Raw genomic sequence first — 14058 nt, 5'->3', positions numbered from 1 at the left:
TTTCGACGGAGATTCATAACAGAGAGAATCCTCATGGATAAGTCAACCGTACTGTATACATTTGCGCGTAATAGCGTTACGCACAGTGAGGTGTCCAGTGCCCACATGCCAGCTGCTCGCTCATATGGTGATGAAAGCGCAATGGAAATATGCAATTCCAGGAAAAACAAATGTGGAGTGAGTCTGGAGTGCCCATCTCGAACCTCTTCTCGGTGGACTGTGAAAATATAGCCCAGTTTCTCTCATTCATTGTCTATTGACAAAAATGCAGGCAACGCCTCGATAATCGGCGCTGGAGCTGTTATTTATGATAACATGTCTGTAATATGGGAGACCATGGTCACCAATGGTGACACTTTATATATGTACCACCCCAGACCCCACCTCAAAAACTCGTTATAGGACCTTTTTCATTATAACCAGGAGCAATTTTGTCACCATAGGTTAATAACATAAGTTGTCATACCCAAAGTAAGCTAGATTGTTTAAAAAAATATACTTTTTCCTCGTCTAGTCCAATTTGACAACTGTTGCTTGGCACAATGTTTCCCACTAAGACATTCCCGCTAATTTATACTGTCCAGTTATTCCATCAGACGTTTGAATAGTCTACAATAGCCTACAGTCAGATACAATTTCCACTGTGACCATTCCTTCTTCGATAACTATAAACGGACTATTTATAGATCGACAAAAAAATAAGTGTCAACTCGCCTGTCGAAGTTCTTGCGTGCGGTCTTTCATCATCACTTATGTTACACTTTGTCCGACTCTCTCCGTAACGCCCCTTTATGAATGTGGTGATGGTGGTGATGGTTTCCGCGCTTATTCTTTATATTTTCTCAAATCTTCAAAAGAGCGGTGGCAAAGAGAGCAGGAGGGTGTCCAAACGTCGAGTGCGCGCTTCAATCGGCTGCTGGATGGCAAGCTAGTAGCGTGATTTCCTCGTCCGTGTTTTTGGAAGGTGGGACTCCCTCGGGGTTAACGCGCTTGAAAGGTGAGGCCACCCGTTTTTTCACACATGAATCCCCAGTGTTCATCGCAACAGATTATATCCCCATATCAAAATACATTCTGATGCAACATATTTTTTTACCCCTCCACTCAATCATTCAAATTGGCCTAAAAGACCACAGGCGAGAACAAGGAATGGACACGGTTTAACACGTCGCCTAGACGACGATAACGCCCAAGTGAGCCTTGATAGTGGGGATGTCATTTCTGGAGGAAGCTATTTGTTGTGCAAGAGCGGCCTCTATAGGTATTAAAGACAGCAGGGTTGAAATTGTCGACCTGTCGCCTTACTTTATTCATCGATTTCTAATGATTGCTACCCGATTACGTACAAACTAATCTATACATGCATTATGCATGTATCTTGTGCGAAATTATACAATACATTACGCCATTAATACATCGTCGGGAATCATTACCAATGTCATGTGTTTGTGCAGTAGTGAACTCGTTCATAGATCCTTCCAACAGCATGGAGAAGAGCTGAGTCACGTGTAGAGAACATGTTTATTATTACAGAGATAAGACACGTTGTTCATTTAATAACTGCATTCAGATGAACGAGACTATCGACAATATAATACGACACATCTCAAAATAATTACATGTAGCCCACATGCCTGGGATGACTAGTGGCCTCTAAATGATATAACTAACCACTGGGATGACTAGTGGCCTCTAAATGATATAACTAACCACTGGGATGACTAGTGGCCTCTAAATTATATAACTAACCACTGGGATGACTAGTGGCCTCTAAATGATATAACTAACCACTGGGATGACAAGTGGCCTCTAAATGATATAACTAACCACTGGGATGACTAGTGACCTCTAAATTACATGACTAGTGGCCTCTAAATGATATAACTAACCACTGGGATGACTAGTGGCCTCTAAATTATATAACTAACCACTGGGATGACTAGTGACCTCTAAATTACATGACTAGTGGCCTCTAAATGATATAACTAACCACTGGGATGACTAGAGGCCTCTAAATGATATAACTAACCACTGGGATGACTAGTGGCCTCTAAATGATAACTAACCACTGGGATGACTAGAGGCCTCTAAATGATATAACTAACCACTGGGATGACTAGTGGCCTCTAAATGATAACTAACCACTGGGATGACTAGAGGCCTCTAAATGATATAACTAACCACTGGGATGACTAGTGGCCTCTAAATGATAACTAACCACTGGGATGACTAGAGGCCTCTAAATGATATAACTAACCACTGGGATGACTAGTGGCCTCTAAATGATATAACTAACCACTGGGATGACTAGTGGCCTCTAAATTATATAACTAACCACTGGGATGACTAGTGGCCTCTAAATGATATAACTAACCACTGGGATGACTAGTGGCCTCTAAATTATATAACTAACCACTGGGATGACAAGGGGCCTCTAAATGATATAACTAACCACTGGGATGACTAGTGGCCTCTAAATGATATAACTAACCACTGGGATGACTAGTGGCCTCTAAATGATATAACTAACCGCTGGGATGACTAGTGGCCTCTAAATTATATAACTAACCACTGGGATGACTAGTGGCCTCTAAATTATATAACTAACCACTGGGATGACTAGTGGCCTCTAAATGATATAACTAACCACTGGGATGACAAGTGGCCTCTAAATGATATAACTAACCACTGGGATGACTAGTGACCTCTAAATTACATGACTAGTGGCCTCTAAATGATATAACTAACCACTGGGATGACTAGTGGCCTCTAAATGATATAACTAACCACCGGGATGACTAGTGGCCTCTAAATGATATAACTAACCACTGGGATGACAAGTGTCCTCTAAATTATATAACTAACCACTGGGATGACTATTGACTTGAATTACATGACTAGTGGCCTCTAAATTACATAACTACTGGCCTCTAAATTACATAACTACTGGCCTCTAAATTACATAACTACTGGCCTCTAAATTACATGACTATCCACTGGGTTGACAATTGGCCTCCAAATTACATGACATGAATATTCACCGGGATTGATATGGGGCCAGTTTCTGTCCAGAGGATTGGGACCATGTCCTAGAGAGGGGCCAGTTTCTGTCCAGAGGACTGGTACCATGTCCTAGAGAGGGGCCAGTTTCTGTCCAGAGAATTGGGACCATGTCCTAGAAAGGGGCCAGTTTCTGTCCAGAGGATTGGGACCATGTCCTAGAGAGGGGTCCGTTTATGTCCAGAGGATTAGGACCATGTCCTAAAGAGGGGCCAGTTTCTGTCCAGAGGATTGGGACCATGTCGTAGAAAGGGGCCAGTTTCTGTCCATAGGATTGGGACCATGTCCTCGAGAGGGGCCAGTTTCTGTCCAGATTCTGTCCACAGGACAGTAGTATTCCATAAGGGTGAATCTCCAGGCCCGGAACACACAGGACTGACTGGGGTTCAGAAGTGAGTCCTTCTCTGCAGGGCAGTGTACGTTGTGTCAGCTCGGACCTCCCTGAGAGACAGAACACACCACAGACAGTAAGAGACCAGCCTTTCTGTTACAGAGCCTACTGGCTTCATCCAAACGGGGTTGTAAGCTATATGAAGGTAATAAGTTGATGGTACTAATGTTAACCTGTACAGGATCACCACCCAATGAGACAGTGTAGACAGAGGGGTACATACCTGCCCTGTCTTCTCAATGAGACAGTGTAGACAGAGGGGTACATACCTGCCCTGTCTTCTCAATGAGACAGTGTAGACAGAGGGGTACATACCTGCCCTGTCTTCTCAATGAGACAGTGTAGACAGAGGGGTACATACCTGCCCTGTCTTCTCAATGAGACAGTGTAGACAGAGGGGTACATACCTGCCCTGTCTTCTCAATGAGACAGTGTAGACAGAGGGGTACATACCCGTCCTGTCTTCTCAATGAGACAGTGTAGACAGAGGGGTACATACCTGCCCTGTCTTCTCAATGAGACAGTGTAGACAGAGGGGTACATACCTGCCCTGTCTTCTCAATGAGACAGTGTAGACAGAGGGGTACATACCTGCCCTGTCTTCTCAATGAGACAGTGTAGACAGAGGGGTACATACCCGCCCTGTCTTCTCAATGAGACAGTGTAGACAGAGGGGTACATACCCGTCCTGTCTTCTCAATGAGACAGTGTAGACAGAGGGGTACATACCCGTCCTGTCTTCTTCTCCCCTCCAGGATCCAGTCTTCTCCCTTCTTTGCAGACTTGCCCTTCATGTTCTTAAAGCGAGATCTTCACGAAGACAAACAGGAAATGACCAACAGCAGACACAGGAAGGGATCGAGACACTGCAGCTCTAATCAAACCTGTAGTTGTTTTTACTCAACTTTAACTTCAAATCTGCTCTATGTCTCGTGACAGATTGTAAAGGACGTCACGCTGCTTGCTAAACGAGTACCACTTCCTCCTGATTCGGCTCATACCAAGGCTGGAACCTAGCAAACACTGCAAACACCCGTGACCACCCACCTGAAGCGGCTGACCGAATAAAGCTAGCCATTCAGCAGGCGCAAGTGGAGACCCTACAGGCTGAGCAGTGAGTTTCCCAAATCACCATCTGCTTGATCATGTGATTGTGAGAGGGAGGAAAAGCTGCCAGGAAGTAACTGTAGTCAGGCAGGACGACAGCCCTCTATGTCCATCTGGGTCCTTCAACCTCATCAGGGCAGGGAAATGTGCCTGGCCTGACCTGAGGAAAAGACCTGCCCAATGTCATCTACCCAACTATGCTAGTACTTTTATTAATAGGTATTTTCTTTAACATAATGGTGGTAATTAAGCATTACACCATGTCTAAAGTTGACAATCTTATTAAATCACTTTACCTCCGTCCTGTGAATTGGACTTGATTTGGGACACTCCTGTCCACCGTCTCTGACCCCAACCCCTGAAAACACAAACCATCAGTGTTCAGCACTCAAGACTGCATAGTCTCTCGAAATAAAAACCCCCCTGTTCTTTTCCTCACCTTCAGCTTCCTGAAAACCCAACCAACAGACACAGGAAGAACCTGAGGAGAAGAATGTCAGTTTGACATTCAAGCACCAACAACATTAACACGTGAGTAATTTAGCAGACACTCTTATCCAGAGAGACTTGCAGTTAGTGCATTCATTCATAACTAGGTGAGACAACCACATATGAGTCATACTAAAGTCAAACTTTTCCTCATTAAAGCAGCTGTCAGCGGTCAGTTAAGTAAAAAAAAAAAAAGGACGAATGTTTGTGCAAAACGGACTTGTTTTATTTCTAGTATGACCACCATAGAAGCTATCATTATGCACTTTAACTGGGGAGCGATGCTTATCATTATGCACTTTAACTGGGGAGCGATGCTTATCATTATGCACTTTAACTGGGGAGCGATGCTTATCGTTATGCACTTTAACTGGGGAGCGATGCTTATCATTATGCACTTTAACTGGGGAGCGATGCTTATCATTATGCACTTTAACTGGGGAGCGATGCTTATCATTATGCACTTTAACTGGGGAGCGATGCTTATCATTATGCACTTTAACTGGGGAGCGATGCTTATCATTATGCACTTTAACTGGGGAGCGATGCTTATCATTATGCACTTTAACTGGGGAGCGATGCTTATCATTATGCACTTTAACTGGGGAGCGATGCTTATCATTATGCACTTTAACTGGGGAGCGATGCTTACTGCTAGTGTGACCACCATAGAAGCTATCATTATGCACTTTAACTGGGGAGCGATGCTTATCATTATGCACTTTAACTGGGGAGCGATGCTTATCATTATGCACTTTAACTGGGGAGCGATGCTTATCATTATGCACTTTAACTGGGGAGCGATGCTTATCATTATGCACTTTAACTGGGGAGCGATGCATACTGCTAGTGTGACCACCATAGAAGCTATCATTATGCACTTTAACTGGGGAGCGATGCTTATCATTATGCACTTTAACTGGGGAGCGATGCATACTGCTAGTGTGACCACCATAGAAGCTATCATTATGCACTTTAACTGGGGAGCGATGCATACTGCTAGTGTGACCACCATAGAAGCTATCATTATGCACTTTAACTGGGGAGCGATGCATACTGCTAGTGTGACCACCATAGAAGCTATCATTATGCACTTTAACTGGGGAGCGATGCATACTGCTAGTGTGACCACCATAGAAGCTATCATTATGCACTTTAACTGGGGAGCGATGCTTATCATTATGCACTTTAACTGGGGAGCGATGCTTATCATTATGCACTTTAACTGGGGAGCGATGCTTATCATTATGCACTTTAACTGGGGAGCGATGCTTATCATTATGCACTTTAACTGGGGAGCGATGCTTATCATTATGCACTTTAACTGGGGAGCGATGCTTATCATTATGCACTTTAACTGGGGAGTGATGCTTATCATTATGCACTTTAACTGGGGAGTGATGCTTATCATTATGCACTTTAACTGGGGAGTGATGCTTATCATTATGCACTTTAACTGGGGAGTGATGCTTATCATTATGCACTTTAACTGGGGAGCGATGCTTATCATTATGCACTTTAACTGGGGAGCGATGCTTATCATTATGCACTTTAACTGGGGAGCGATGCTTATCATTATGCACTTTAACTGGGGAGCGATGCTTATCATTATGCACTTTAACTGGGGAGTGATGCTTATCATTATGCACTTTAACTGGGGAGTGATGCTTATCATTATGCACTTTAACTGGGGAGTGATGCTTATCATTATGCACTTTAACTGGGGAGCGATGCTTATCATTATGCACTTTAACTGGGGAGCGATGCTTATCATTATGCACTTTAACTGGGGAGCGATGCATACTGCTAGTGTGACCACCATAGAAGCTATCATTATGCACTTTAACTGGGGAGCGATGCATACTGCTAGTGTGACCACCATAGAAGCTATCATTATGCACTTTAACTGGGGAGCGATGCATACTGCTAGTGTGACCACCATAGAAGCTATCATTATGCACTTTAACTGGGGAGCGATGCTTATCATTATGCACTTTAACTGGGGAGCGATGCATACTGCTAGTGTGACCACCATAGAAGCTATCATTATGCACTTTAACTGGGGAGCGATGCATACTGCTAGTGTGACCACCATAGAAGCTATCATTATGCACTTTAACTGGGGAGCGATGCATACTGCTAGTGTGACCACCATAGAAGCTATCATTATGCACTTTAACTGGGGAGCGATGCATACTGCTAGTATGACCACCGTAGAAGCTATCATTATGCACTTTAACTGGGGAGCGATGCATACTGCTAGTGTGACCACCGTAGAAGCTATCATTATGCACTTTAACTGGGGAGCGATGCATACTGCTAGTGTGACCACCATAGAAGCTATCATTATGCACTTTAACTGGGGAGCGATGCATACTGCTAGTGTGACCACCATAGAAGCTATCATTATGCACTTTAACTGGGGAGCGATGCATACTGCTAGTGTGACCACCATAGAAGCTATCATTATGCACTTTAACTGGGGAGCGATGCTTATCATTATGCACTTTAACTGGGGAGCGATGCATACTGCTAGTATGACCACCATAGAAGCTATCATTATGCACTTTAACTGCGGAGCGATGCTTATCATTATGCACTTTAACTGGGGAGCGATGCTTATCATTATGCACTTTAACTGGGGAGCGATGCTTATCATTATGCACTTTAACTGGGGAGCGATGCTTATCATTATGCACTTTAACTGGGGAGCGATGCTTATCATTATGCACTTTAACTGGGGAGCGATGCTTATCATTATGCACTTTAACTGGGGAGCGATGCTTATCATTATGCACTTTAACTGGGGAGCGATGCTTATCATTATGCACTTTAACTGGGGAGCGATGCTTATCATTATGCACTTTAACTGGGGAGTGATGCTTATCATTATGCACTTTAACTGGGGAGCGATACTTATCATTATGCACTTTACCTGGGGAGCGATGCTTATCATTATGCACTTTAACTGGGGAGTGATGCTTATCATTATGCACTTTAACTGGGGAGCGATGCTTATCATTATGCACTTTAACTGGGGAGCGATGCTTACTACTAGTGTGACCACCATAGAAGCTATCATTATGCACTTTAACTGGGGAGCGATGCTTACTACTAGTGTGCATTTGTATTTGCCAAAGGGTCAAATCATTACATCTCTAACAAGCTCTGTACACAAAACGTTATTCAATTAAAATAAACTATTTATTGGCCAGATATTTAAACTCTCTGTATGGTAAAGTGTTACATGTCTGGCTGAAAAGGCTTAGGAGTCACATCTCATTCTAGATACGTTAACAATCTAATCACATCTCATTCTAGATACGTTAACAAGCCAATCACATCTCATTCTAGATAATGTTAACAATCTAATCACATCTCATTCTAGATACGTTAACAAGCCAATCACATCTCATTCTAGATACGTTAACAATCTAATCACATCTCATTCTAGATATGTTAACAATCTAATCACATCTCATTCTAGATACATTAACAATCTAATCACATCTCATTCTAGATACGTTAACAAGCCAATCACATCTCATTCTAGATACGTTAACAAGACAATCACATCTCATTCTAGATAACGTTAACAATCTAATCACATCTCATTCTAGATATGTTAACAATCTAATCACATCTCATTCTAGATACATTAACAATCTAATCACATCTCATTCTAGATACGTTAACAAGCCAATCACATCTCATTCTAGATACGTTAACAAGCCAATCACATCTCATTCTAGATACGTTAACAAGCCAATCACATCTCATTCTAGATACGTTAACAATCTAATCACATCTCATTCTAGATACATTAACAATCTAATCACATCTCATTCTAGATACGTTAACAAGCCAATCACATCTCATTCTAGATACGTTAACAAGCCAATCACATCTCATTCTAGATACGTTAACAATCTAATCACATCTCATTCTAGATACGTTAACAATCTAATCACATCTCATTCTAGATACGTTAACAATCTAATCCCATCTCATTCTAGATACGTTAACAATCTAATCACATCTCATTCTAGATACGTTAACAATCTAATCACATCTCATTCTAGATACGTTAACAAGCCAATCACATCTCATTCTAGATACGTTAACAATCCAATCACATCTCATTCTAGATACGTTAACAAGCCAATCACATCCTCTTCTTTTTCTTCTTCTTCTTTTGCGAGACAGATTGGTAACCAAGTGAAGAATCTTGTAGTTTAAATGTGATGGACCATGCCCCAGGACTACCTGACATGATGACTCCTTGCTGTCCCCAGTCCATCTGACTGTGCTGCTGCTCCAGTTTCAACTGTTCTGCCTTATTATTATACGACCATGCTGGTCATTTATAAACATTTGAACATCTTGGCCATGTTCTGTTATAATCTCCACCCGGCACAGCCAGAAGAGGACTGGCCACCCCACATAGCCTGGTTCCTCTCTAGGTTTCTTCCTAGGTTTTGGCCTTTCTAGGGAGTTTTTCCTAGCCACTGTGCTTCTACACCTGCATTGCTTGCTGTTTGGGGTTTTAGGCTGGGTTTCTGTACAGCACTGAGATATCAGCTGATGTACAAAGGGCTATATAAATAAATTTGATTTGATGGGCTCAGCGATGTTAGGATTTTAAAAGTCGTGTCCACCTGGCAGACCCCACTTAGCCCCAAGTCACACCTGGATGGGGCAAGTTATATACACACACTCAGTCTGGAGTAGCTTTAATGTCTTGTTCTCCTACCCAGACCTATTACATTAATGAGAGCCCTCAGACGTCCCCTGGCCAGTACACCTACCCCACATCTAGCAGGATACAGGGCTGGTCCTAATGAGAGCCCTCAGACGTCCCCTGGCCAGTACACCTACCCCACATCTAGCAGGATACAGGGCTGGTCCTCAGGCAGGTTCAGCAGCTCCACAGCCCTCTAGGACATCATGCCCATCTAGCAGGATACAGGGCTGGTCCTCAGGCAGGTTCAGCAGCTCCACAGCCCTCTAGGACATCTGACCCATCTAGCAGGTTACAGGGCTGGTCCTCAGGCAGGTTCAGCAGCTCCACAGCCCTCTAGGACATCTGTCCCATCTAGCAAGTTCAGCAGCTCCACAGCCCTCTAGGACATCTGGCCCTGGATCTAAATCACCCGAGAACTGGAAATCAATGAGGAAATTCTTGAACTGTTGATTAACTGTTGGTTACCTTTAATCAGATTACATTCTACTATGTCTCAAACAGATTCTGATAGCTTCTATGGGGCGACAGGGTAGCATAGTGGTTAGAGCGTTGGACTAGTAACCGGAAGGTTGCAAGGCAGTTAACCCACTGTTTCCTAGGCCGTCATTGAAAATAAGAATTTGTTCTTAACTGACTTGTCTAGTTAAATAAAAGGTAAAATAAAACAATTCTATCAAGGACAGCCTCTGATTCGTATGTAAATGTTAAATGCAACGTTGTAGAACTGCATCATGAGTAGAAATCAAAACAGAAGAAGTGCTGTATCAATCAACTGTATAAAGTCCATTGTACATCAGTAGAGTGTTTAGCTAGCTATACATAAACCCAGCCTAAAACCCCAAATGTAGTGCACATAATGAACTAAATTAATGACCAGTCACTTGGTATGTGGGTATTTGAGAGCAGATCACTAGAGAACAAACTTAGCAAACGTTAAGTCTTCCTACAGTTAGCGGCTAACAGGGCGCTAGCTAGCTCTCATTACGGTCTTTAAACCAGTGAACATGTCATACTAACCATTTTTTAAGCGGGGCAATATGCTCTGGTTTTCGACAACTTGAGGCCATGTTTTTTTTGTTGGTTTAATACAAGTTATCCAACAGTGATCGATTGAAACCAAAATAAGTTGTTCTGATGTCTGGATGGAGCTGGGGCTCGACATGTCAGTATGACGTAGAATGTCTGCGCCAAAGGGGGCAAGTGATTTAAGGAGGCAGCCACAGTTTAAAATTTAAAAATACTTTCAGAAACGACTTCAACAACTAAAACTTGAATTAAATGCATATATAAACCCAATTTTAAATCATACGAAAAATTCAGTTGCACAGACTATCGCAAACTCTTTACATAATACCCGAGAGGAAGTGGTGACATTTGATAACGTTCAAGCCTCAATTCCTCTTATATAATTGGATGTCAGAACACGTTTTTGTGACCACTTAACATTTCCATCGACTCTCATGTGTCTGCTATACATTTGACCGGATACCACCCCTGTATTTTCTCCATGGTCGCTGTACCTGCTGCTACCGGAGAATGGAGGTCAGTCGGAGATTGGGGAGCGAAACGCACCGACTCATTCCCTCCGCTGCGCCAAAGGTCAAGAAAACAGAACGATGTCAGTAGCAGCAGGTTCTATAATTGGAGCCAGAACCTGTAGAGGCAAGGTAACCGCACAGTGGATTTACAAATGTCAGCAGGTGTCAACAAGGGACATTCCTGGGAACCGGAAAATGAAAACCTCAAAGATAATGCCCTTGAATGCATGGAGTTAAGAGCACAGAGCTCAAATACTTTTTAGCCCAAAACATGAGAACAGACTAAGTTATGGGACATTACCTCAAGTTTGTTCAATTTGTGATTTACTTTTATTAGACATTGATGCTCAACCCTCCAATCAAATGAACATGTTCTGCCCAGTGTACAGCCCCAGGGTAAACTAGTAATAACAGTACACAGGATGACATGTTGGAATAGCAGAGGTGTTGTCATGGTCACCTTTCACCCTGAAACCTTTGGGTCACGTCAGCAGCTCCAAGAATTCAGCACGGTCATGCTCAACCTGGCAGAGCAGCAGTCAGGCCGGTTTCGACCTCACCCAGAGGTCCTGTACTCCACCAGGGCTCACAGCTGGAGGAGCAAAAACAACCAGTCAGACTTCCCACCTCTTCACAGGAGCAGAACGGCCTACTACGACATCCTCCGAGTGTCCCCAAGTAAAGACCGCCTACTACAACATCCTCCGAGTGTCCCCAAGTAAAGACCGCCTACTAGAAGCATCCTCCGAGTGTCCCCAAGTAAAGACCGCCTACTAGAAGCATCCTCCGAGTGTCCCCAAGTAAAGACCGGCTACTAGAAGCATCCTCCGAGTGTCCCCAAGTAAAGACCGCCTACTAGAAGCATCCTCCGAGTGTCCCCAAGTAAAGACCGCCTACTAGAAGCATCCTCCGAGTGTCCCCAAGTAAAGACCGCCTACTAGAAGCATCCTCAGAGTGTCCCCAAGTAAAGACCGCCTACTAGAAGCAGTCGTTCATCTACCACCCAGACAAGAACCCCAACAATGAGGAGGCCACCCAGACAAGAACCCCCGACAATGAGGAGGCCACCCAGACAAGAACCCCCGACAATGAGGAGGCCACCCAGACAAGAACCCCGACAATGAGGAGGCCACCCAGACAAGAACCCCGACAATGAGGAGGCCACCCAGACAAGAACCCCCGACAATGAGGAGGCCACCCAGACAAGAACCCCGACAATGAGGAGGCCACCCAGACAAGAACCCCGACAATGAGGAGGCCACCCAGACAAGAACCCCCGACAATGAGGAGGCCACCCAGACAAGAACCCCGACAATGAGGAGGCCACCCAGACAAGAACCCCCGACAACGAGGAAGCCAGCCAGCGTTTCTCTGAGATCAGTGAGGCCTTTAGCGTGCTGGGGAGCATGGCCCTGAGGAGGAAGTACGACCACAGCATCTTCAGTGGGTCAGACGTCCAGGAGGCTGGCAGATCCTCAGAACGGGAGTCCACCTACAACACCAGAGCCTCTAGCCCACAGCAGTATCAACAACAGCAGAGATCCCCACGGTTCTCCAACGTTGGAGGGAAGGCCATGTTTGACCTTGATGCCTTCTTCTAGGCTCACTATGGTGAGCAGCTGCAGAGGGAGAAGGAGCTGAGGGCCAGAAGGGCCCAGTACCAGCAGAAACAGCATCACGATTATAAGCAGTGGAAGCTGTTGGAGATTACTGTAGGGGTGCTGCTGGCCAATGGGGGGAGTCATCTTCTTCACTATCACCGGGTCCTGATTGTAGGGTGCTGCTGGCCATGAGGGGTCAGGGGTCATCTTCACTATCACCAGGTCCTGATTGTAGGGGTGCTGCTGGCCATGAGTGGTCAGTGGTCTTCTTCAGTATCACCAGGTCCTGATTGTAGGGGTGCTGCTGGCCATGAGGGGTCAGGGGTCATCTTCACTATCACCGGGTCCTGATTGTATGGGTGCTGCTGGCCATGAGTGGTCAGGGGTCTTCTTCACTATCACCAGGTCCTGATTGTAGGGGTGCTGCTGGCCATGAGGGGTCAGGGGTCATCTTCACTATCACCGGGTCCTGATTGTATGGGTGCTGCTGGCCATGAGTGGTCAGGGGTCTTCTTCACTATCACCAGGTCCTGAAATAGATCTTAACCAACCTGTCCCTGCCTGCCTGTTGAGGTTTTGTTTTTGGACTGGTGGTTTCCCTCTCCACGGGTCCTAGAAGAACACCAGATCCTGATGTCGTTAATGGGCCCTACTCTCCATAGTGTCATTATCAGAATTGATACCAGGCGTTTAGCCTACTTCGTTCCTACACAATTGATTATAGCCACACATACATGGTCAAGGTATTCTTAAAAACTCAATCAAACCACAATGGATTGTTTATACAGAGATGTTTTCATTTATTAGGATCCCTATTGGCTACAGCAAATGTAGCAGCTACTGTTCCTGGAGTCCACACAAAACATAATACACATGACAAGAGTACAGAACAGTTATAGACAACATAAGATAATATATTAAGTAAAAGATAGCATAAGAGTAAATTATGATGACAAAACTGAATTGTGGTTACTTTTAGAGTTCTCAGATGACGACCTCATAACTGGCTCTATGGGTTCAGTCAGAGTTTGATAATGGGGGTGTTTAACATTGCAGGCGATTTTAAGGTCTAGACTGACTGATCTACAAATCACCTTGCATTATAAATAACTACTTAATATTATTTGT

At 44.2% G+C, this 14058-nt stretch overlaps 1 protein-coding gene, 1 long non-coding RNA gene and 2 pseudogenes across 16 annotated transcripts; 2 read left to right on the top strand and 2 right to left on the bottom strand.

Annotated features, from left to right (window-relative positions):
* Positions 1 to 1502: 1502 nt before the first annotated feature.
* Positions 1503 to 10971, bottom strand: LOC109881505 (uncharacterized). Of its 15 annotated transcripts, XR_004203216.1 has the most exons (7): positions 10809 to 10971; positions 9926 to 10207; positions 4998 to 5039; positions 4855 to 4916; positions 4499 to 4718; positions 4181 to 4261; positions 1503 to 3501 (listed from the first exon to the last, which is right to left on the bottom strand). It is a non-coding gene; the product is annotated as an uncharacterized LOC109881505 (long non-coding RNA). The 15 variants fall into 15 exon arrangements; XR_002253862.2 differs by lacking the exon at positions 4499 to 4718; XR_004203212.1 differs by having other exon boundaries at positions 4499 to 4916; positions 10809 to 10962.
* Positions 5209 to 8444, bottom strand: LOC116353655 (GATA zinc finger domain-containing protein 14-like). The gene is made up of 2 exons (XM_031791242.1): positions 5742 to 8444; positions 5209 to 5681 (listed from the first exon to the last, which is right to left on the bottom strand). The coding sequence occupies exons 1-2, from the start codon at positions 8170 to 8172 to the stop codon at positions 5224 to 5226; spliced, it is 2889 nt and encodes a 962-aa protein (XP_031647102.1). The 5' UTR covers positions 8173 to 8444; the 3' UTR covers positions 5209 to 5223.
* A 301-nt stretch (positions 10972 to 11272) lies between the features above and the next one.
* LOC116352929 (uncharacterized) lies at positions 11273 to 12621 on the top strand (annotated as a pseudogene).
* Positions 12616 to 13122, top strand: LOC109881503 (dnaJ homolog subfamily C member 30, mitochondrial-like; annotated as a pseudogene).
* The last annotated feature ends 936 nt before the right edge of the window (positions 13123 to 14058 follow it).

Source organism: Oncorhynchus kisutch, linkage group LG15 (assembly GCF_002021735.2).
Source record: "Oncorhynchus kisutch isolate 150728-3 linkage group LG15, Okis_V2, whole genome shotgun sequence".
NCBI lineage: Eukaryota > Metazoa > Chordata > Actinopteri > Salmoniformes > Salmonidae > Oncorhynchus > Oncorhynchus kisutch.
Note: the sequence above shows the minus strand (reverse complement) of the source record. Positions and strands in the feature narration are given on the sequence as shown.

Coding starts and splice junctions, on each gene's coding strand:
- LOC116353655 (XM_031791242.1), bottom strand. CDS start 8,172: ATGCACACTAGTAGTAAGCATCGCTCCCCAGTTAAAGTGCATAATGAT. Junction 5,682..5,741: donor TGATAAGCATCGCTCCCCAG/TTAAAGTGCATA, acceptor ATCGCTCCCCAG/TTAAAGTGCATAATGATAAG.